The 23,694-nt window shown below is 40.2% G+C and overlaps 1 protein-coding gene across 4 annotated transcripts in view; it reads left to right on the top strand.

Moving 5' to 3' along the window:
• Positions 1-23,694, top strand: part of zgc:77784 (uncharacterized protein LOC402947 homolog) — a 73,408-nt gene that overhangs the window by 13,906 nt on the left and 35,808 nt on the right. For 3 of the 4 annotated variants that reach the window (XM_031296406.2, XM_031296408.2, XM_031296405.2), the window contains exons 2-7: positions 69-395; positions 12,520-12,677; positions 14,750-14,870; positions 14,953-15,091; positions 17,411-17,538; positions 18,062-18,073. In XM_031296406.2, coding sequence (XP_031152266.1) covers positions 69-395; positions 12,520-12,677; positions 14,750-14,870; positions 14,953-15,091; positions 17,411-17,538; positions 18,062-18,073 — 885 coding nt within the window. The remainder of the gene's footprint in view (positions 1-68; positions 396-12,519; positions 12,678-14,749; positions 14,871-14,952; positions 15,092-17,410; positions 17,539-18,061; positions 18,074-23,694) is intronic. The other variant, XM_031296407.2, reaches the window with a different exon arrangement.

Genomic DNA, 23,694 nt, shown 5'->3' with positions numbered 1-23,694 from the left:
TAAACATTTCCATGCATGCTAGGTAGTCAGATGGATAGATAACATCTGTCCTCATCTCCACTTCACAGGGTCGCGGGCACGGTTTGAAGACAGTGCACCACGGATTGTGGAGGACCCCTCGGATTTGATCGTCTCCAAGGGGGAGCCTGCCACCCTCAACTGCAAGGCAGAGGGCAGACCCGCTCCCAGTATAGAGTGGTATAAGGATGGCGAGCGTGTGGAGACGGACAAAGACGACCCCAGATCTCACCGCATGCTCTTGCCCAGCGGCTCCCTCTTCTTCCTACGCATTGTACACGGACGCCGGAGCAAACCAGACGAGGGTGTCTACACCTGTGTGGCCCGCAACTACCTGGGAGAGGCCATTAGCCGAAATGCTTCACTAGATGTTGCCAGTAAGGCTCTATATTATTTACCATAGTCCTAAAATTGTGTGTGTGTGCATGTTTTTTGTGTGTTGATGTGTGTGTACAGTATACAGATGCTTCGTGCAGTTGTGTCCCAGATCTTTTTGCAGCCGTCTGGCAGCTTTATGGAAATCCTCTGGAGAGTTGGCCGTGCTGAAGAATAATGACACGAAACAACCCAAGTGTCAGAAGCAACCCCTAAAAAGATGGTGATGTGGGTGGACATATGTTTAGTAATAAGTAATAGTCTGCGGATTTGTTCCTAATTTTAGGCTGCTATGGGAATAATGTATTTTTTTTTTAGGCTTGAGAGGCGTCAGCACAGTGAATTTAAAAATGTTTGGGGCATTTGAGCTAGTTAACTACAGACTTAGCAAGTTAGTCGTACATTTACAGTGAGTATGTGACTATATAGGTAACATGGATATAATACCAATACAATGATTGAGATTTTGGCTAATTTTATTTTCACAATTGCTTGTAAGATCTCTGTTCTGGTATTAGAGGCTATAAACAGTGTTCAATTCAATTTTATTTGTGTGTCAAATTGTAACAGAAGTTCTCTCAGGGCACTTTACAGATAGAATAGGTCTAGACCACACAATAATTAACAAAGACCCAACAATTCCCAGTGTTCTGAAATTACACTATATACGTAAGTTTGTTTTCACCGTTGATTGTGAATTCTGGCGGTTGTCTAGTCTCAGATTCTGTATTGATCATGAGGACATTTAACCTTGGAATGCACTGATTAGAGATGCTGGATAGGTATGGGTGCCTATACTGACTATAGGAAAAATGAAGTGTTTATGCTACCAGTAACAATCATAAACATGATTTAATCAATGTGTGGTATACAGATGTTAATACTGGTAAATAGACTAGTAATGGACTGGTATTGGATCAGTTTATGGTTTGACTTGAGGTACAGGAATCAGTATGAGGAGAGAAAGTGTTGGATCAGTTCACTTCTAAAATCCCAAATATTTAGGAAACTCTGGTGAGATCAACTAGCCTGGCTCCGCCCTCCTACGTGCTTCCAGATATCAATATCCAGAAGTTAAAGCCCGAGCAAGAACAATCTTTGCTGAGTTGTGTTGGTGGCCATGATGTTGTGGCCCTCCTCCCCACGGGGTTCAGGAAAAGTTTGATTTTTCAGCTCGCTCCGTTAGTGGTGAAGGAGTTAGCTAAGGCGAACGCTAGCGATGCTAAGCCGATAGTTGTTGTTGCTTCTTCCTGCCTGGCCTTTATATCCACATGATCCCAGTAATACTCTAGGTATGCTATAGCTAAACTCTCCAATCAACGTTCAAGAAAAATCTCTTTGCCGTTTTGTCTATAACATGTCAAAAAATAGTGAAAAATCCCAATATAATTTCCCAGAGTCCAACGAGATGTCTTCAAATGTCTTATTTTGTCTGATCAACAGTCCAAACCCCAAACATATTCAGTTAACTGCCATATATGTCAAATAGCGGCAGAAATCATCACATTCTAGAAACTAAAACCAGTGACATTTTGGCGTTTTTGCTGCTACAGAAAAAAAATGCTCACTGGTCAGTTTTATTGAGAAAATGTCACAACTGTTGTTGCTGACCTGTGGAGACCTTCTCTGCAGCAGCCAGATTCTCATCATATCACCTGCGAATCCTCTCTGCGTGCACCAACAAGATCATGCGTGTGAGCATGCATGTATAGCCGTGTTTTCTTTCTTGTATGTTGACTGCTGAGTACAGCAGGGGAGTGTGAGCTTTCTCATATCTTGGTGAGAGTGCACTGAAGTAAAAAGCTCCCTCTAGGAGCCGTGTCTATTATTTCCACTCCTCGGTCGAGGACACGTGCCATTGTCTTCCTTCCCTCCTAATTGTGCCAGTGTGGCTCGGCCCTGGGCTGAACTGCAGCTTCTCTTTGCCATGAGAAAATGGATTAGTCAGTGGGTTGATTATGTGAAGGAGCATTGCATTTTAGCAAGGTCGAAATGTCCTCGTTAAAAAACAACAACACACAAAACAGCAATTTGGGCACAGTCTTATCTTCCACCATATTGAGGCTTCCTTACTGACTGGTGTACAGTAAGCGCTCATGGCTGGCTGACCTCATCTGTAGATCACATCCGAAAATAGGGACTCAGATATGCTGTATATTGGGAACAATGAGCTGCTGCGACTAATGCAAATGGGAGAAGATATGATGCACATATTGTCTTATGGACTCTTTTAAATTGTCGATAATGAAATTAAGCGTTTTGTGCAGCTGGATATTATAGTACAGTCATATTGGTAAAGGGAGGATTCACCTGCAGGCACTGAGTGACTAACAGTATTAATAAGTGCCTGTTTTTGCTCCTAATCTTGCTGCCTCTGGCTAGAGAGGGCATATGCTAAGACAGCATGATGGTGGTCTTAGACTCCCCCCCCCTCTGCGTGAGGTTGTGCTGACTGTGGGGTAAATACTGACCCAATTAGCTCTGGCAGGGAGGTGGGGGGAGTATGCAGTGTTAATGAGAGGCCAGTTTTTAAGCCGGTGGTCCTGCAGGAATGTGTGTGTTGGTGTGTGAGGCAGCCGTCTGCCGGACAACAGGTGGGAAGAGGAAGAGCTTAAAACTCCCACTGAACAGTAATTAATACTGATGCATCTGTTCGGCTGTTAGTACGAGTCCGAGTCAGGAGCAGGAGTGCTGGCATTAACCTGGTTTTAACCACGTTAATTACACAATAGTCTTGCATTGCCAGACCTTCCTCCACAGCGCTGCTGAGGAAGGTCTGGCTAGTCCACACAAAATTCCAGGATGGGAGAAAAACGTGTTCTGGTTCATTGGCATTTCTTTAAACCAGTCACAATCATCTTGGGCGGCGCTAAGCACTGGATGGAGCAATGGTGCCGCTGCAAAATAGCATTGGGAAGGAACTTGTTTTGGTGGAACGTGTACTTTCAAAGGTTGTTTTAGTTGTGCAACAGAAAACTCAGATTGGACAGATAGTCTAGCTAGCTGTCTGGATTTACCCTGCAGAGATCTGAGGAGCAGTTAACCATAGTCCTCAGAAATCCACCGGAGTTTAAAATGCCAACACAAAGAAAGCGGAAGGTGACGGACATCCGGCCGGAAATTTGGGACAATTTTCGGCAGCACCTGAACAATCCCGGAAATTAAACGTCGATGATATAATAATGCATTGTGCTGCATGACTAAGACTTATCTCTGCAGTGCACTCACATATTTGCAATTCACTCACTCTAGCTATGTTTGCCTCAGCCCCAGGATAAGAGTTTTTCTCTGAACTGGCATCTACTAGCTGGATTTGCTTCTGCTGAGATGCACGTCTTTGTGAAGCTACGCAGAAAAGGGTGTTATGGGTAATCGTAGATCTCAAGGCTTGCAGAGGAGCCAATGCGCCCACCTACCAAATCTCAACAACGTCTAGGGCGGACCTGCATGTCAAGCAAGCTGATTGTTTGATCCAACATCATGTTGATATGTTTTCTGTATGTATTCTTGCAGGATTTGGGCGTACATTTCAGCATAGGACAGCCAAAGGTGATCGTCGAGCAGAGCATCGAAAAAAAAATTCCTTGAAGGAAGTTAATATCTTTGCCGATAAAACGGACTTCAATTTCCTGATTTCTTCTACGTTTCTTTTTTTTAACATTGTAGTTTACTATACGTCACACCGCTAGTAGACATGTACTATCTACCCCCAAAGAAACACACACACCAATGTATGTTTGCTTACATGCAGCCCAGGGAAGCATAATTCCAGCTTTAGCTGTGTGCTACAGGTGTCTTCCTTTTTGAAGCTTTTTGAATGATGTGGGAACACAAACTATGACATCTAAATCTGATATCTGATAATATGACATCTAAAGATTAACGTGATCATATCGACTCTGTTGCCACAGACTGTGAAGCAATAAACAATCTAAAAAGTTCTGAGGCTTATCAGTACTTCCACACAAAATAAATACTACCGGGCATGTTTTGTTAAAGGAGATGGGGTGCAACCTTCAAGATCAAGATTACTTTATTTGTCCCTCGGGAAATTTGCCACATAATACATACACAGACGTAGTGTAATACAGTCAAGTGCAGACATAAAGTGAATTCACATACATGCACCCTCCTTATGTCCTGATCTTAGGAGATGTACTAATAGAGGGATGAAAGTTTTTATTCAGGCATATTCTCCTGTATTCAATTGGACCCCTGTAACATCTACCTGATGGGAGCAGTACCTACATATCTAAAAGACAAAGACCCAAGTCAGATCTTTTGGATTTGTCTTTTGGTGACCGATTGATTGGAAACTGGATTTTTTAAACAAACAATCGCTTTTTGGTTGATGTAAGCTTGATCATCCGAGTGTGCATATTCAAATGGCTGCATATCCTCATATTTCAGCAGCTGACCCAGTAGATGTTTGCCATTTTTTCTTGATCAATTCTGAAATTTAGCTTAGCTTTAATGCTGGAGCAGACGCGAACAGTAAAACTCATCCGTCAACTGTGAAACATTTTAGCTTTAACGCAATTTTGCCCATTTGTTCATGTCGTCCTACCATCTCTCTGCAGGAGAAGGCAGAGGTCTGATCCCATTATCCCATTTAAGGTGCGACAGGTTTTGTTTACCAGATCATTTATTTCCCATACAGCTAACTCTCGCAGACACCACTTCAGTGAAAAGATTAACCAGAAGGTTTCATGGGCTAGTAGCTGGGGAGTAATGTGGATTTGTATCTCAATAAATAGAAGAAAATAAAGCTGGAACAAATGCTGACTTCACCGCTGAGTCATGGAGGTTTGTGTCAAAACATTAAAAGGATTCAAGAACTTAGATTTATTTTTCTGTGCAGTCATTATTCTGTCTTTTTTTATTCCCATTTTTACTGTAAGCTGCCAGTGAGCGGCTGACTTGCCTGGCTGCTGAAAAAAAGAAAAAAACTGAATAATGAGACAGTGGGAGTGGACTGAAATCCATTACTCCATTCTTCCAAACTGTGTTTTTTTTTTATTTAAAATATAACTAGAAAACAGTAGTTGTGTTCAAAATCATGAATGTGTGCGTCTGTCTCAGGGAGGAGACGGCCACATGGTGCGGCAGGATTAGAATAAAGTAGGACAAATAAAAAATAAAACTTGCTTAAAAAGCTTTAGAGCCAGATGTTCCTCTTACTCCTGATGAGGGATTATGGAGGAATCAAAGTTCTGGTTGCAGCTTGTTTCTTGGCTTCTTCTACTTTACGTTCTCTTTTCACTGGTTCACTACTGTACATATCATCCCTGATAAATACGGTTTATATGTGTAGTTTAGAATTCATCTGCAACTTGGATGCAAGAAAATCGCCAGTTTGACTGAAAGTGTGCAAATAACCACTGCTATGGTTTATATGAGCACTGCCAAGCCTCACTAACAATGCAAAATGTGTTGTCTGTATGCAACGTTTGTTTGTAATTGAACCATCATCACATTTTTGGAAAGTGGAGGAATTTATAGTCATGCGTTTTTCATAAAGACTACTTGCCCTGGAGTCTCTTCTCATCCTCCATCAACACAATCAGACAATGGATGGATTAAAGCAATCTCTCTTCTCTGTAGGAAAAAGCCTCCATTAGCTGTGACAGGGCAGTATCATGGCAATAGGATTAGACTACCTCCCTAACGGGTTTATTGCACTCCGAAATAAAAGAACAATAGGAGCCAGGAAGCGGGTCGTCTCAGGCTCTGAATAATGTGCACTTCCGCTTTCCTTTAACCTCTCAGTCCACCCTCCTACCTGTCAGCCGTGAAAACACAGAGCCTGGTAGCCATTCACACATCTGGCCGGCCCACGCTGTCTGCTCTGCCTGCTTCCCACACTCACTGTCACCTCGCGTTCAGTACAAAAACCTTTTTTTTTTTCTGTCCCGTCTGTCACACTCACCCATCATGTTGCTTTCGTGCTGGGTATGTAAATAGTCTGTGAACTGTTACGTAATTTTCCCTGTGGCTGCTTGATTTTAGACCCAAGTCGCAATCGATTTACAAATATACAGTATACATTAATCAGCCCTGTGCATACAATACAAAGTGTGAATGCCATGCACAGTTTTCTTGTGATTAATATCTCTTCCTCACTCTGTTCATTTTTCCAAAAACACCAACAGATGGCCTTTCTGCCGTCCTAGAGCTCCTCTGTGCTAAACACTACATTATAGAGATAAATGTCACTTAAAAATCAAGTGATGAATATTCTCGTGGAGATTAAATCTCCTAATCTGTATATCCCTGAAATATTAAAGTCATGAAAATGAATGGGCGCTCTCGGATATAGCGCCCACAGAAATAATGATGAAACCGCTGAAAGCCATTGAGCCCTGCTTTGCCATTATTTAAGCTCACAGGAAGTGCCTTGGGGTACATGAGGATTTGTCTCCACAGAGGCTGGGTCAAACCTCAGCTGCCCTGCGGTAACCACGCTCCCTGTCTGAGCCCAGCGTGGACGGACGGACCGAAGTGAGAGTGCAGGGCCTGGTTTAGGAGATTATTTTTCAGACCTATTCATATTAACTTGTTAAGTTAAGTTAGGGACAGTAGCCCCTCAGGAGACAGAGGGAGGGTTCGCTTTGTGTTTCTGAGGAGATTGGTCGATTCTGTGGTTGGATCATCACATACTTAAACATCCGTGAGGAACTCTGTTTGGCGTGTCAGGCTTTTAAGTCGGAGCAATGAAGGATCACATTAACTTGAACACAGCTTCAAAGAAAATTTTGGAGCTCATGTTGCACAGTGTTTGGGGGTAGTGAGGTCAGGAACATATTCTGGTCTCTAGCATGGGTTTCAAACCCTGAAATGTCCCACTTTCTGCAAGTCTGTGCCCGGGGACTTGGGGTTTCAAATGCTAAAGGAAGGTGTGTGCGTGCATGTGTGTACAGTTCAGGGATTATCTCTATGCCCATAACTTTTTCACTTCAGTCACCATGGCAGTGAAACAAAGGTTTCTGTGTACACATCTAACCAGGCCTTACAGACGGAGGTCTAAAAATAATGCAGTGCTTTCAATTAGCCCCTCAGCTCTGCTCAGGCAGCCATGTGAACAGAGTCTGGTTTTTTGGTGAAAAGACCTTTGGGAGGAGAGTGAGTGCCTTTCCCGGTTATAGTCCACCCCTGCTCTTGCTATAGCTCCTGCAAAGGCTCCTTAATTGTCCTGGTTTGTGAAGGTCTTTGGGGTGTTTTACTTCTCTGTGGCAGATGTCCACACTACAAATGTCTTCTACAAGCTCCCTGGTCAGGAAAAATCCTCCTCAGTGTTCAGCTAATCTCCTGGGGCCTCATATATAAAACTGTGTGGCAAATTTGTGCCAGAAGTGGCATACGGACGAAATATAGGACGTGAGTACGCACAGAAATATTCTGATTTATAAAACCGTGCGCACACAAGTCCTACACCGGTTTCCCTAATTGTGACGCAGCTTTGGCAGCTTCATGTCACGCCCGTAGTTGCCCTTAAATAGTCAGTGAAATGCCCCAAATTAATATTTATTCATACCGACACGCACAGAGAGAAAAACAAAACAAAGGACTTTCACTAGTTCTTGTTAGAGAGGTGGAAAAGAGGAAACAATGTTTGGAGGGCACAGTGTGGACATTACTAATGCGAAAAAAAAAAAAGCTGTAGAGTGACAACATGTTGCAGACGCAGCTAATGCCACAGTCTCAGAGGTCGGACCGTGCCGAAATTAAAAAGAACTGGTCCGATATTAAAGCAGCCATATTATGCTCATTTTCAGGTTCATAATTGTATTTTAAGGTTGTACCAGAATAGGTTTACATGGTTTAATTTTCAAAAAACACCATCTTTTTGTTGTACTGCACCGCTCTCTCTCACTGCTGCAGATCCTCTTTTCAGCTGGTCTCTGTTTTAGTTACAGAGTGAGACCTCTTTTCTTCTTCTTCTTCTGTACTATCTTTGATTGCACTGCACATGCCCAGTAGCTCAGATGTAGATCATGTCAGCTAGCTAGCTCCATAGACAGTAAAAGAAAGGCTGTTTCTACAACTTTGGTCAGTTACAAGGCAGGATTAGCTGGGAGACTTCTAAATGAGGGCGCACATGTAAGTAGTTCTTTTGTAGATTATGGTGAACTTGTGTGTGGTGTAGCAGTGCTTTGCCATTGAGGACGAGGTAGCGTGCTAGCGTTAGCATTAGCATTAGCATGCTAACGCTACGAGCTAATGGTTGCGGTTAGCCTGCTTGTTTCGGCTTGTGACGTCATAAGCCGTGCTGATTTTGAACAGCTCACCCAGAGACTGAAGGCAGGACACATTCAGAAACCGTATCTCACTCTAAACAGCATGGGTGGATTTTTTTCAAAGTTTGTATGTGTGTGGAAGCACCAGAGACACAACATAACACCCCAAATCCCAGAAAAAGTGATTTTTTCATAATATGGGCACTTTAAAGGTGATGCAAAAAAACACAGATAAAGTGTATTTGCCACGGGACACCGGAGCTGACCCCTATTGAAGTGGGACTGTCACGGCATGGTTTCTCCGAGTGCTCCTCTGTAACGCTGGGCCCAAAACAGCACAGAGATCCAACAGGACAGCTCGAGGAAGTCGGAACCGGCTCTGAGGCCACTTGTCCTCATTCGCCATCCAACTCTTGCTTTTGTCTCCATTTGCCACATCTTTCAACAGTGCAAAGCCAGCCATTGTGCGTCATTACGCATGGCATGTCTTTTTATACCCATCAATTTGATTGTATCTAAAAAGCTAAAGAGAAGAGAAGAGAGTAAACTTCCACTTAATTTAAATAAAGTTCAGTTTTAGAAGGCAGGTATGTAAGATTGATATCACGGAGTAAGTTGAAGACAGGGCGCATAATGCACGGATTGACTGATGTCTACTTCAGATCTGAGAGAAAATGATCAGCCGCTTTACATAGTTTTGGTTTATTCATAGGGGTTTACCCACACAATTATGAGCATCAAACTTAGAGTGAAGTGTGAAGTTTTGAACTGTGATAAAGTCATTTCAGATGAGATTTTATTCCAACCCAGTAGGTCTAAATATTAATGCTGTATTAAAGGACAAGGCTGCCATGTTGACACATACCTGTCAGGTGTACTGATGGATAATTCATGTGGCATAGATTGAATTATGTACTCAGAGTAATTGGCTTTGAATGAACTAAGTGCTTAGTTTAGTTGATTTAAGGTGGATTACTGTAATGTCAGTAAATCCTAATGAGTGAAGACTAACTGAGATTACACCAATTGATGGTTCGCTTATTCCTCTTGCTACACACCTGTCAAGCTTGTCCTAGTATGGCGAACATGTAGGTTACAATGATTTACCACTTGAAATTCAGTGTCATGTTTTTTTTAAATAATAAAGAAAACAAAAAAATAGAACAGAAATAAACAGAACTTCTCATTTCTAGCAAATTGCTGTGGATTTTGCTGGCTAAAATAGCTGTCATTAGCAAAACTGTATCCGTAGGTAGCACGATAATGCTAACTTCGCATCTTGGCGTAAAACTTTGTCTCCAGCTGACTTTTTAATGTTCCTGCTGATAAACGAGAACCATGAAAATCTATAAAATGCGCACTTGGTGGTTGCATACTTGATTAAATGCTAAAAGACTGTGTGTGCTATGCAGTCAGCACACTCACCATTTGATGATCGAAATAGAAACGGAAATAAAGAAACAGCATTGTGTATTTTAGGGAAGAGATTGTCAGCCCTCTATTACTGCATTATAATTAAAAATGTAATTAAAATGTGATCTATTCAGGCAAGCATTTTGCAGTTGGTATGCCCATAAGGTATGCATAGAAAGGAAGGTAGATGTTGTGCAGTAGACAAACAGTAAGAATTTCATACAGTTTATGCTAACATTATTATTATTATTTTTTATATAAATGCTACATTACTTGTGTAAGGGAGGTTTCAACCCCTTCTGGACTCTGGAGTTCATTTCCCACAAACTAACCTGAGCTAACTTGGGCGTAGTCTTGGTTGGCATCGTTACTACTAGCTGCCGTTTCACACACTGGTATTGTTAGCTAGGTACAGATAAGACAGGTGTGTGATAAAAAAATAAATTGAAAAGCAAGAAGTGGTGCATACAATTTTACCTTTAAACTGTATTTTGACTTGTTTACAGAAAGTTTCCACATTTCTTAATACTGAAAATGTTCATGATTAAGCCACTGTATCATGACATAGTATGTGTTTTCTTCCTGGATTGTTTTTCGAAAGACATACTTGGACAAGCAACTCAATGGTCAGACTTTTACAAGAGAAAACATTACACTACATCTAACACAAATTTGGCTTTAGTGTAAATTTCCCCAAACCAAATTAGGTGCAAGACAGAGCTGCTATCATTCAATTCAAATTTATCTATAGTGTTGAATCATAACAGTAGTTATCTCAGGACACTTCACAGATAGAGTAGGTCTAGACCACACTCTATAATTTACAAAGACCTAACAATTCCCCCCAAGAGGTAGCATTTGGTGCGACAGTGGCGAGGAAAAACTTCCTTTAAACGGGCAGAAACCTCAGGCTGAACCAGGCTCTTGGTGGGCGGCCATCTGTCGCTGCCGGTTGGGACACAGAGACACTGATACAGATGTACAGAAATATGATTCATAATAATTATAGCAGTTGGTATGATGAACAGTGGCAATTATAGTAACAAAGATAATAGAACTACGACTAGAAATAATAGTAGTAGCAGTGCAGGGCGTAGCAGGGCATCCATCGTTACTCTCAACTCTGATATTGTAGCATCTTAGCTCCTACTTTTCAGAATGTAGCCCGTAACCGCACAAAATAATGTAGTTAACTAACAACACGGCCGAGTGTGACACGACTGGGATGAGGATCAGCACCTCTAAATCTGAGGCCATGGTTCTCAGCAGGCAACCGATGGAGTGCCTACTCTGGGTGGGGAATAAGTCTTTACCCCAAGTGAAGGAGTTCAAGTGTCTCAGGGTCTTGTTTGCGAGTGAGAGGAAAATGGAGCAGAAGATTGGCCGGAGAATTGGAGCAGCGGGGGTGACCTCCAAACTCCTGAATTGAGGTCTGCCATGCCCAATTACTGTTGCCAAGCTATGATTGGTAATTGCTTTTCGGGGGTGGGGCTTTAGTGATTGATCAATTGATGATTGAGTTTGTTAATGTTTAATATGTTGCCATGGATTGCAGATTGACTTGAAAGCAGATGATCTCTCATCTGTGTATCTGTGAAAGATTGCTAAAACATTCATTAAGTGTAAAAAGAGATTGTATTGATTGATTATGCAGGAGTAATACGCTTTGGTTGAGAAAAAAGCCTGTCGGCTGTAGATACGGGATGTGGTCTAACATGAAGAGTGAAGCCGTTTGTGTGTGTTTGAAAATGTGAGCCTGTCAGCATTCGAGTATGAATTTCCATTGTACAGGAGGTCTCATGAGCAGGCTCCAGTTCACAGTTCACACGGAGGCTTTCATCTGTCAATCACAGACAAAGATTAGACGATATCAAAAGGTCTCCGTGTCAAAGTCGTCTCATCCTGTTGTCATCCACAGGGTGGCGTAAGTGCAAACTTCAGGGGTGATATGAGGATAGATATTCAGTTCAGGGTTGATTTTATTTGAGTCTGAGTTTTTCAGATTCGTAAGATAGCTTTTGGAATCAGACACACAATCCCTTCAATAACGCAGGGGCCTTTTTTTCTCCCTCACACATGGGCTAAATTATGAATGCGCTGTTATTTGTTTACTCCATGTTGGACTGAGAGATGTGCATTATTCATCTGCTCTGACAGGAGAGACAGCAGAGTAGGACGCAGGCCTGGGAAAACATTAAAATGGAGCGCAGTCTAACAAGGACGTTGCCAGGGATTTGAGCAGTCATGCACATGCTAATCAACTTTCTCTCAATGAGTTTGTTTGCCGCCAACCCTCTACAAGAAGATATGGTCCACTCAAGAAAACAAGTCTTAATGATTTCCAAGATTTGAGGACAGTGGTCATGTGTCTATGTTGCTGCTCACCGATCTGTGGGTCAGATTTACAGTCCTTGTTTTGAGTACATCAGACAGACAGAGCTCCTGAAGCTAATTAGATTTCACGTTTTCTTTTTAGTCCTGAGAGATGATTTCCGGCAGGCCCCGAGCGATGTGGTGGTGGCTGCTGGTGAGCCTGCAGTGTTAGAGTGTGTGCCTCCACGTGGTCACCCTGAGCCCACCGTGTCCTGGAAACGCAACAACGTCCGAGTCAGCGCCAAGGATGAACGCATGTCTGTGAGTTCAACATAAACACTGAACAAAGACTGAGTCAAGCTCTCATTTCAAATTAAATAGGATAAACAAACACAGCTATTTAACGTATTCAACTCTCCATGTTGTGCAGCCAAGCATCAGTCAAGTTTCAATCCAAATTTGGTGCAAATTTTAACCACATTTCCAGAAAATCTGCAAAAGAAAAGAATTAATGCCATAAATTCTCACTAGAGCAAATGTGTGAATCTGAAACTGAAAATAGGCCCCAAACAAATTCATTATTTACTCCTGTTAAAGTAAACTACAGTGCCCAGCTGTTTTAGGAAATTATTCAGCCTTTTTTTTTTTTTTTAATGAAAGTATGTCACGTTAGATTTACCTTCGATGTCTTCAGTAGGAACAAATGGCCTTGTTGCTCAGAGCCATAGACAGGATAGGCAAGTCAGAAAGTATTAAGAGACATCCTGATGCATTTTTGGTTTCTGTCTTTTTTGACAATAACAAAAAAATATAGAATATCACCATCCTTATCTTTTAAGGGGGAGATCAGGAGTGTAAATGGCCAAACAATAGCTAAAATTAATTGATTAATTCTTTCTTTAGAGCTTCTTTATAAACCCATTTATTACCATCATTCAGCTGTCCTGGAGAAAGGCAGAGTCGCTTATTTACATTGGCAATAGTTTCAATAGACCATAATTCAATGCCTTGGTTTTCTATGGACCGGAAAATGTCTTGGATTTTGCTGTCACTTTTGTTCTCTCCTCTCTCGTGTAAAATCAACAGCTGGACACAATCTCTAGTTGTTTTTAAAAGTAATTTTTTTCTCAAAATGTAGGAAATCACAAGCAGTTAGATAATATAAGCTGCGGTGGAGGAAGTAATCATACCCTTTACTTAAGTAAAACAATACTGTGACGCACTATAAAAATACACAAATAGAAGCCAAAGTCCTGCACTGGAAATGTTACTTAAGTGAAAGTGCGTATGTATTATTGACAAAATGCAAGAATCTAACGTAAAAGACAATTGGCCCCAGTGACAGACAAATATTATATTATTGGGTTATTATTACTGATACATTAAAGTGTAAGTAGCATTTTCCTCATATGTTTTGTATGTAAAATCTTAATCTTCAAAATAACTTAGAAAAATATTTATAAAAATAAATGGAGTAGAGCCAAAAGTACATTATTTCTCTCAGAATTGTAGTGGAGTAAAAATATAACGTAACATAAAATAGATATACATTTGGGGGACTTGTACTTTACTTTAGTAATTAAGTACAATACTAGAGTAAATATATTTAGTTACATTAGACCACTATACAGAAGTATACCAAAATGACTCATATAGTACTTTGAGTATAAAGGATTAATGATTTATAACCAAATGTGGATTATTTTTCCATTAAAGCTAAAGTGCGTAGTTTCTGTCTCCCCCATGAGGAATTCTAAGTAATGACAACAAAACTGTCGGCACGTCCACATGACACAAGCCTTCCGTGATCGCGCACGCACCCCCACCCCTCCTCCACACAGTTGCTAGTAGCCAAGGAGGACACGGAGGATTAAAAAAACATGGTCTCTTCAGAAGAGGTCATTATCTTCACTCAAGCTTCTGCGCGGCAAAGTCGCCGGCGCCACAATCTTCTGAACATAGTCATACTGAGAAATACAGAGAGAGTTGTGTGGAGCTGATAGTCTTAATTAGCTTTGTAGCAACTCATTTGGCGATGGCTTGAATGTAACGGACGTTCATTAATATCAAAAATATACGCACTAAAGCTTTAAAGGCTGTGATGATAACGATGAGTAGTGTAAATAAGTAAAGTTTATTTATCTAGCACTTATCACAGACAGTCACAAAGTGCTTCACAGGCCAAAAGAATAAATACATTAAAACCCAATAATCATAAAAAGCACAATAAACCATAGTAAATCATAATAAAACAAAAGCATAACATACATAGAAATACAGTCGAGAATGTGGCTAAAAAAAGGACTGATTATTTCATGTCTATCTGTTGTCTTCACTCATATCAGGACACCGTGAAGACTAATCTCTTCAACTATCACTGTACCGTTTTTCAGATGCATGGGGGCAAACTGATGATCTCTCACACCATGAAGAGCGACGCTGGCATGTATGTTTGTGTGGGCACTAATATGGTTGGAGAGAGGGACAGCGATCCTGCAGAGCTGGTGGTGTACGGTGAGTAAATGTCTGTGCAGCAGTATTAGGTCTTTTAAGGAACATGAGCTGGACATGTTTGATATCTTCTGTCTTCCTGCAGAGCGCCCTGTGTTGGTACGGAGGCCGGTGAACCAGGTGGTCATGGAGGAAGAGACTGTCGACTTCCTGTGTGAGGTCCATGGAGATCCCCCTCCCACTGTCCGATGGCGGCGAGAGGAAGGGGAGCTTCCCCGCGGGAGGTGAGTGTGACGGACATGAGCACAGACCAATAGAGAGACTGGTGCTGCACATATACGTTTTATGAGGCTGAATAAGAAATACAGCTTTACCAGAGACGAGTCATGCATTGGATAATTAACATGTGACCTAGAAAACGTATGTGGAGTAATTGTTAATTCATATCTTTCTATTAGTCTGCTAATATAAACTCATAAATGGATCAGACCAAAGAGGATTCATTAGATGGCAGAATCCTCCTGAGACCAGTTTCATAATTTTTTCTCCATCTAAACTCAATATAATGTACTGTATATTTAGCTAAGCCTATTAAATAATTACATTTTTTTCACTTTCCAACATACTCTAAAACTTGAATATAAAATAAATATATATATATAATGACCTACATTATACACTACATATAATATAAAATGCTTAAAGCAGCCATATTATGCTCATTTTCAGGTTCATAATTGTATTTTAAGGTTGTACCAGAATAGGTTTACATGGTTTAATTTTCAAAAAACACCATATTTGTGTTGTACTGCAGTGCTCTCTCTCACTGCTGCAGATCCTCTTTTCAGCTGGTCTCTGTTTTAGCTACAGAGTGAGACCTCTTTTCTTCTTCTTCTTCTGTACTATCTTTGATTGCACTGCACATGCCCAGTAGCTCAGATGTAGATCATGTCAGCTAGCTAGCTCCATAGACAGTAAAAGAGGCTGTTTCTACAACTTTGGTCAGTTACAAGGCAGGATTAGCTGATAGACTTCTAAATGAGGGCGCACATGTAAGTAGTTCTTTTGTAGATTATGGTGAACTTGTGTGTGTTGTAGCAGTGCTTTGCTATTGAGAACGAGGTAGCATGCTAGCGTTAGCATGCTAGCGTTAGCCATAGCGTTAGCATGCTAACGCTACGAGCTAATGGTTGCGGTTAGCCTGCTCGTTTCGGCTTGTGACGTCACAAGCCGTGCCGATTTTGAACAGCTCACCCAGAGACTGAAGCCAGGACACATTCAGAAACCGTATCTCACTCTAAACAGCATGGGTGGATTTTTTTCAAAGTTTGTATGTGTGTGGAAGCACCAGAGACACAACATAACACCCCAAATCCCAGAAAAAGTGATTTTTTCATAATATGGGCACTTTAAAAAATAATGAAAGGCTATAGAGCTAATCACTTATACAGCCAACACTATGTTGAGCTGAGATTATAAATTATAGGTATCCTCTACTTGATTTATTTAATAAATGTATGCAGATGATTTTGTTATGTTTCCTGCCTGCAGCGCTGCATGCTCTACAACAGCTCTTGAATAAATTGTCTGGTGCTGGCATTGAAATCGAATTTAATGCCTAAAAACTAATGAGTTAACAAATGTAAAGCAGGTAAACCAAAAAGTACATTTTAAAAGAATAGTTCAACATTTTAGGGAATAGCTTTCGTGCTGACAGTTAGATGACAAGATTGATACCTCTCTAATGTCTGTACAGTAAATATGAAGCTACAGATAGCAGTGTGTTAGCTTAGCATAAAGACTGAAAACAAGGGGAAACAGCTAATAAGCTAGTTAATCAGCGAGATACAAAAAGGTAGCTGGCAGACTTTGTTACCTTTGGACAGAGCAATGCTTGCTGTTTTCAGGCTCTATCGTAAGCTTAGCTAACTGCCTTCTGGCTTCAGCTTCATATTTATTCATACAGACACGAGTCCTTTTGTCCACTTTAAAAACAGGTAATTGTGATGACAACTATGAAATGATAGTTTGTGAAGAGCTATATTTTTGTCTGTCTTTCATCTATTCCTTGTTATCTTTTATTTCTTCTATCTTTTGCTTTTATGGGTATGAGTCTGAAATTAAGTGAATTATACTGGTTTGATTCATTGTATCCCTTTGCATAGTCAAAGACAGCTGAATTAGCTTTCTGTATTGTTGTTGCATTTGGCATTTTCAGTAATTGTGCTCTGCAAATCCATCTCAACTTCATATTAAATCCACTGCAAAAAAAAATGCTGTTTCCCCAGAATAACGTGAAAAATCCTTTAATTAATCCTTAATGGGATCTTACTTGTTTCCAATTGATTTTCAACTGTTCCAAGACTTTTCCAGGAACTAGTGACAATATCTGAGGCAGATAAGGCACATTGTTCCAGTCGTTTCAAGATGTTACTCGATTTGAAAAAAAGAAAATCCTTGCAACAGGTTGATTGACAAGAAAGAAATGACCTTATCTCGTTCTGCTGGCAGATTTTCTTCGCTTTGTGTAAATTAGTATGCTAATTTTCTTTTGGCTATGCTTCTCTGTTAGATCTTACATTACCTCTTTTTCTCACTCCTAGGTTTGAAATCCGAAACGGCAACAGCCTCCATTTGTTCCGTGTGAAAGAGCAGGATGAAGGGACGTACACATGCACATCTGAGAACAGTGTGGGCAAGACTGAGGCCTCAGCCATGTTGCAGGTCCACGGTAAGAAACACATCATGCATATTGTATATGCGCACACTTAAGACTTAGGCATGCATACAAAAGCTCATGTTCATGTATACAGGCACAGGGCAATAGAATCATGCAAAAACCGGTTCCCATTCTCTGTCCAATGCTCTGTGTTTGTATCAGTGTATCTTCCAGCGGTGCTGCCAAGAGCTTATGCTAAACCGTATGGATTACGCCATTTGACAGATGTTTGGTAGATGTGTGCTTTAACTCAGTGTCAGAGGAGTCCCAGTATTAATAAGACATGACTCCCTCCCTCTCGTCTCCTCGCTCTCCGTGTGTCTTGGTTTAAATAGTCTCAGACGACTTCATCCACTAATGCTTTTATCGGTGTAAATGAAATCCAAACCGAGCAGTTTTCCATTCACTCTGGGTTTTTTTTTTGTTTCTTTTGGCTCTTTCCCATGCTAGGTTTTGTTTTGTAGCTGAGCATTTTATCCATCTCATTAATTTTCCATCTCTCTCCATCATGTTTCAAACCCTATCATCATTCCAGTTGGCCCATTCCGTAAGTTCACTTTCCATCTAATTCTTCTCTAACAAAAGGCATTTTGTTTTATGCTAATTTATTTTTGAAATGGTGCTCTTTTCTGTATGGCATTTTGAAATGGTGCTCATTTCTGTATGGCATTCTTAATAGTTTTTTAAATCAACAAGCAATGCCTGATGGTGTAAATAAGTTCCTCCATTAGGCACTGAGTGAGTGCAGTCAGGCATTAGGTAAGCCTCCGACACAGTGAATTAATGTACAGCAGATTAAGGACTCCTATCAAAACACACATCTGCTGTGCAGAGAGGAGTGTGTCAGGATAGTATGACACCATGTAAATCCCTCTCTCATTTGCAGCTACCAACTGTAGCTGCAAGGTTTTTAATTACAACTCAGAAGTCTTGGTCTTCATTTGTAAACGAGGACATGATTTGACCTCACTTACATTGCTGATCATTAAAAAAAAATAAAATAAAATATTGTATTACTATTAATCATTTTGGTTGAATACACACACCCTTTTACATACTGAATAATAATAGAGTTAATATTAAAGGGGTACTCCAGCCATTTAGAATTGCTTTTCCCTAACATTAGGGGAATCATACGAGACAGTAATTGTTAAAATCATTGCATGAAAGGAGATCCTGAGTTGTAGTCCCTTGTAGCTCTAAAAACAACTGTAACCTACATTTCCATAATGCAACTCTGATATTTTCATTACACCTTTCATGACCAGTAAACAACCACATCTTTCTTCCATGCCCCTTGTTTGTTTCTGTTTGTGTCAAGCTCAGCTCAAAAACAACCCTGATTTTTCATAGTGATGTCATCAGGGTTGTTTTTGAGTTATTTTTTTAGTAGTTATGTTCTGACTTGACAAAATCTGCTCCAGAGCTGCAGAAGAAATACAACTGTTTTAAATGGCTGATTAATACTCCTCATACAGTAGCTATACTACCTTTCATGTTTAGAATTTGTGGAGTGTCCCTTTAAGTAGTACTGTAGTATTAGTAGTTGTAGTAGCATCTCTTTACCATTATAATATTATAAAGATTTTCTTTCTTGCATCCATTGGTATATCCATCTATTTTTTATTTAATCTCAGTGTTTCCCATACATAGGTTCTACTTGGGTGCACCACCCAGGTAAATTGAGACCCGCCCAGGTAGATAAAATCCCAATTACATTTTGTTTCCCCAAACAACGGTGTATTTTTTTTTACAGCGCACCCACACCAGCTGCTTCAACAGGAGTTAGGAGGAAACAGTGTTGAGATTTATAATAACATGTCACTTTCTGTATGGATCATAGTACAGTATTATGGGTATTTCATCTGCTGAACTGTTAACACTTGGCAAAAAAAAAAACTGATTTAATTGACAAATCACATCATGGCTACACTTTCCTGTAATTTGTTTTAAAGTGCTTATATTATGCTTTTTCCCTTTATTTTGCTATACATCTTTTTTGTGCATGTTATAGGTTTACAAAGTGAAAAAGCCCAAAGTCCACCCCAAAGAGACTTACCATCTCCAACAGAAAACACTGTTCACCATCTGCTCCAAACAGCTCTATTGTAGTCCAGCCTTTACCTCCGTGACCAACGTGCGTCACTTTGTAACACACGTTATAATGCTCGCCTAGCTGCTAGCATGGCACGCCCTCATACTCTGCTTCTGACTGGCTTGTAGTGCTGACCAAGTACTGCGCATGTGCGACTCCCAACAAAGATGGAACAGAAGTGAGATGCCTCACTCTGTAGCTAAAACAGAGAGCTCAACGCACAGGGTGAAAAGAGGAGCTGCAGCAATGTGCAGTACAACAAAAATATGGTGTTTTTTGAAAATTAAACCATGTAAACCTATTCTGATATAACCTCTAAATACAATTATGAACCTGAAAATTAGCATAATATGAGCACTTTAAATTCAAAGAGCAATTTGTTGTATTTTAGTAGAATACTAAGCAGCAGAAAGGCAGAAAGAGTAAATTTTAACGTTAATTTATCGCAAGTAATTTTTATCATTATCGCGATATTCAATAACGTTAGGGCATGTTGCATATTTTCCTCATATCGTTTAGCCCTAATAAATACCCTTGTGTCAGATGCAGCATAGTCTAACAATATTTTCATCTGTATCATCTTTTAGTCTAAATCATAGAAAGTCTTCATTTCTAAATTATCTGATAATGTTATCTATAGTAATTTTTTTCACCTTCGTTCAACTAGTTTATTGCTGAATCCAGCCATCACACACCACGCCGTCACATCCTGGGCCACCCACCACCACAAGTAAATTCTCAACCTGTGGCAAACACTGAATCTTCATTTAAAAAAATTAAAATCTGTAGTGTCATGATGGGATGCTTTATATTTAGAGTAAACCCAGGCCAAACAAGCACATATTTGATTTGCGGTGCAGGAGCTACACTAACTTAGCAAAAGAAAGATCAAAAATACACACTAACCCTAACCCCCTAACAGAAACTAAGTACAAACCACAGCTGGACTTCTTACATTACTGACCAACATGGCATCATGACTTTGCGTAAACATACACGCCACTTTCCTAAAGCCAAATGTGTTTGAGCTATCCGCGTGTATGTCTATGCTGTATACAGCATACATACACGTCGTCACCACGTGCCGTGTTAACAAGAGAACGTCACATGCGTGTAAAAAAAAGTTGGGTTTTGGGAAAGGCTTTAGTAACACAAAAACGATAAAACCACGACGGTGACCAACGTCACACGCTTAGGAAAACAATAAACGGTTGGGTTTAGGAAAAGAACATTGGGGAAGGCTTTATTAAAAAAAAAAAAAAAAAAAGGTTGATAAACGCCACATGGGTGACGCAATCCCGGCTCTGGGTGAAAGTCCTGTGTTTTACTCATCCGCTACCCCAACCAACCTCCGTCCTTTCATACTACTTGCTACAGCGAAAATTCACATGTAATGTAGGTCAATGGTGGCCAAACAGCGTTGATAAACACGCTAAAAAACGATTATGCGTCTTGATAACACGCCAAAATGGCATACGAAATGGCGTGTCATACATACGCCACTTAGTGAGATCAGTCTATATTGACAGACAAACATAACTGCCATGTAACTGGTGTGTTAAAGAGACGCTGTTTTTTTAACCAAGCAAAACAATTGAAGAAGAATGTCCAATAATACCGTCATAATGCAGCCAGCCTGTATAACATTATCTACTGTACATTCATGATAAATATAATAACAGAAAATACAATGACTTAGACAAAATCCTAAAACCTAATTTTCATATTGTCCAGCAGAAAGCAGAGATCCACTCAGATATTCAAATGCAGGTGTTAAACAATCTGATCAGATTAAGTCCAAAAATTACAGATAAATAAATCAGATACAAAGTCCACAGACAATGATCTTTGTCATTATTACTCCAACTGGGAAAGGCCCAAGGCCCCATATATCAAAAATATCTGATCTAATATCTATTCTCTCCCAAAACAGTCCATATGTCAGTCCCTCCAGGATTTCACAATGTCGCGATCTCAACAATTCACGCAATCAAAAATCACCGCAACTTTACCGCAAATTTGACCAACAACCGGAGTTTCCCGCGACTTCAACCAATCCCTGCAGTCCCACGTGGCAGACTTCGCGTCAGTATGCGACTCTGAGAGCCACTGACCAAGCAGGAGTGAGAACGGGTTGACGTAACACACGTACGTCACCAAATTCATTTCCTTGTTTCTGCTATGAAGATGAGACGTGTGTGACTCGAACATCTCACGTTTACCAAATAAAAAGTACAGCGAAAGACCGTGCAAAACATTTCAGACCGTCCTGCCAACCTGTATACATTTTAACATTAATGTACGTGTAACGTTTTTTCTCTCTAAAGTTGTTGAAAGCTGCTGCTGTTTCAATCCTGTCGGCGCTCTGCAGCGGGCGGGGCTGCTGCTCAGTTATCCCCGCGACTGACGCGTGCACACACACAAACACACACGGTGGATGCAGGAAAAACCGAAGATGTACAGGATGACCTAAATTGAGGACAGCTACGCTTGTTACAGTTTTTCTTGATTGCTTTGACACAGCAGTCAACTCAAACTCCACATTTTTCAAAACAGTTAACACACAGGCTGAAACAGTGGCACTCATGGTCAAAATGACACATTTTGTTTGCAAAAGGCTCTAACCGTGCCAAAACATTTAAAATATGCAACAAAAGAACATTTTGCCCTCAAACAACACAACTTGCAAACAAGTGTATGAGCTCTTCCAATCAACCATTACACAGTGGACAACAAAATACTAAATACAGCACTCAGTGAGAATCAGTGCACCATTGCTTCAGTCATTGTAGCCTATTACTGTATGTAGCTTTCATGCCAGTGACATTTGTTGACAAATTTGCCTTCTTGCAAATAACTGGATCCAGAATCAGAAATGCTTTGATGCAAATTTTATTGATTCCATTGATTCTTATTTTTAAACTGTGGCTGAAAACTGAAATACTGTAAATATTACACAAAATACATGTAAACCAAAATAAAATCTATTAGAGTATGAGAAATTAAGAAAATAAAAATAAAATCTTTTCTTTTCTTTTCTTCTTTTATAAAATAAAAAGTATAAACATCTATTACTGTAGAGTATAAGAAATAGCCACTATTGAAACTCAGTCTCTTCTGTCTTAGACCTCTTCCATCCATGTTGGCAAAGAACAACACAGACGCTGCACCTTTAAGGCCTGCAGACTGATTGCTAATTGAAGATTTGTGTGAAGGAGTGTCAAAGAGGTGCTTCAGTGATGTCATACTGATGTAGGTAGTTTAATAGTTAGGAACAGATGGTTTCCGTTTGGTTACCATAGCTAAAACAATGGAGTTTGGGCTGCTTGAATGACATCCGTGTTAACTGTTCTGCTAAAGGGTGGGGAAAATGTGTCGATCCAATGAGAAAGGGTTAACACATTTGCAAGAGGTGTCTTCTGCTCTGCTGAGACAGTGATGATGAAAACCGAGTGGATCCCAGTTTCTTTAAGCAGGTCAAAGCAATCAAGAAAAACTGTATTTTAAGTGCAATGATAAGTTAAAGTCCAATAAGTACTTTATCAAACCGTATGAATGTGTGACCCAGGCCAGGATAGGAAATTAACTAACAATGTAAAGATCAACAAGCCACTGACAGATGTTCAAATTTGATTCATTCAATATTATTTCTTGTCTTAAATCCACCAGCCATTTTCATATTATACCAACAGTTGCAGCATCCTGAGCCTTTTTGGTAAGGTTACTAGGAAAACTCAGCCCAGGGTAGTTTTATTCTCCCCGAAATCAGTTTTATTTTTAAAAGAAGTATACCAACAACAACAAAAAAAATCACAACTTTTTTTGAAATTTTCTCACAACTTAGTTGCAACAAAAATACAAGACATTGCAACTTTTATCGCAATTTTTTACAAAAGCTCCCGCAAAAATCAGACATTTGGGGCCCCAACAATCTCAAAAAAGGCTGCGAAATCCTGGAGGGACTGATGTGTACCTTCATCATATAAAGCTATTTTACATCAGCTGCTCGACTTTTAACTTCCAACTAGACAAACCGCATTATACAGATAACAAAAAATATATCACACAATCAA

This window comes from Sander lucioperca, chromosome 5 (assembly GCF_008315115.2).
Source record: "Sander lucioperca isolate FBNREF2018 chromosome 5, SLUC_FBN_1.2, whole genome shotgun sequence".
NCBI classification, from domain to species: domain Eukaryota; kingdom Metazoa; phylum Chordata; class Actinopteri; order Perciformes; family Percidae; genus Sander; species Sander lucioperca.
Note: the sequence above shows the minus strand (reverse complement) of the source record. Positions and strands in the feature narration are given on the sequence as shown.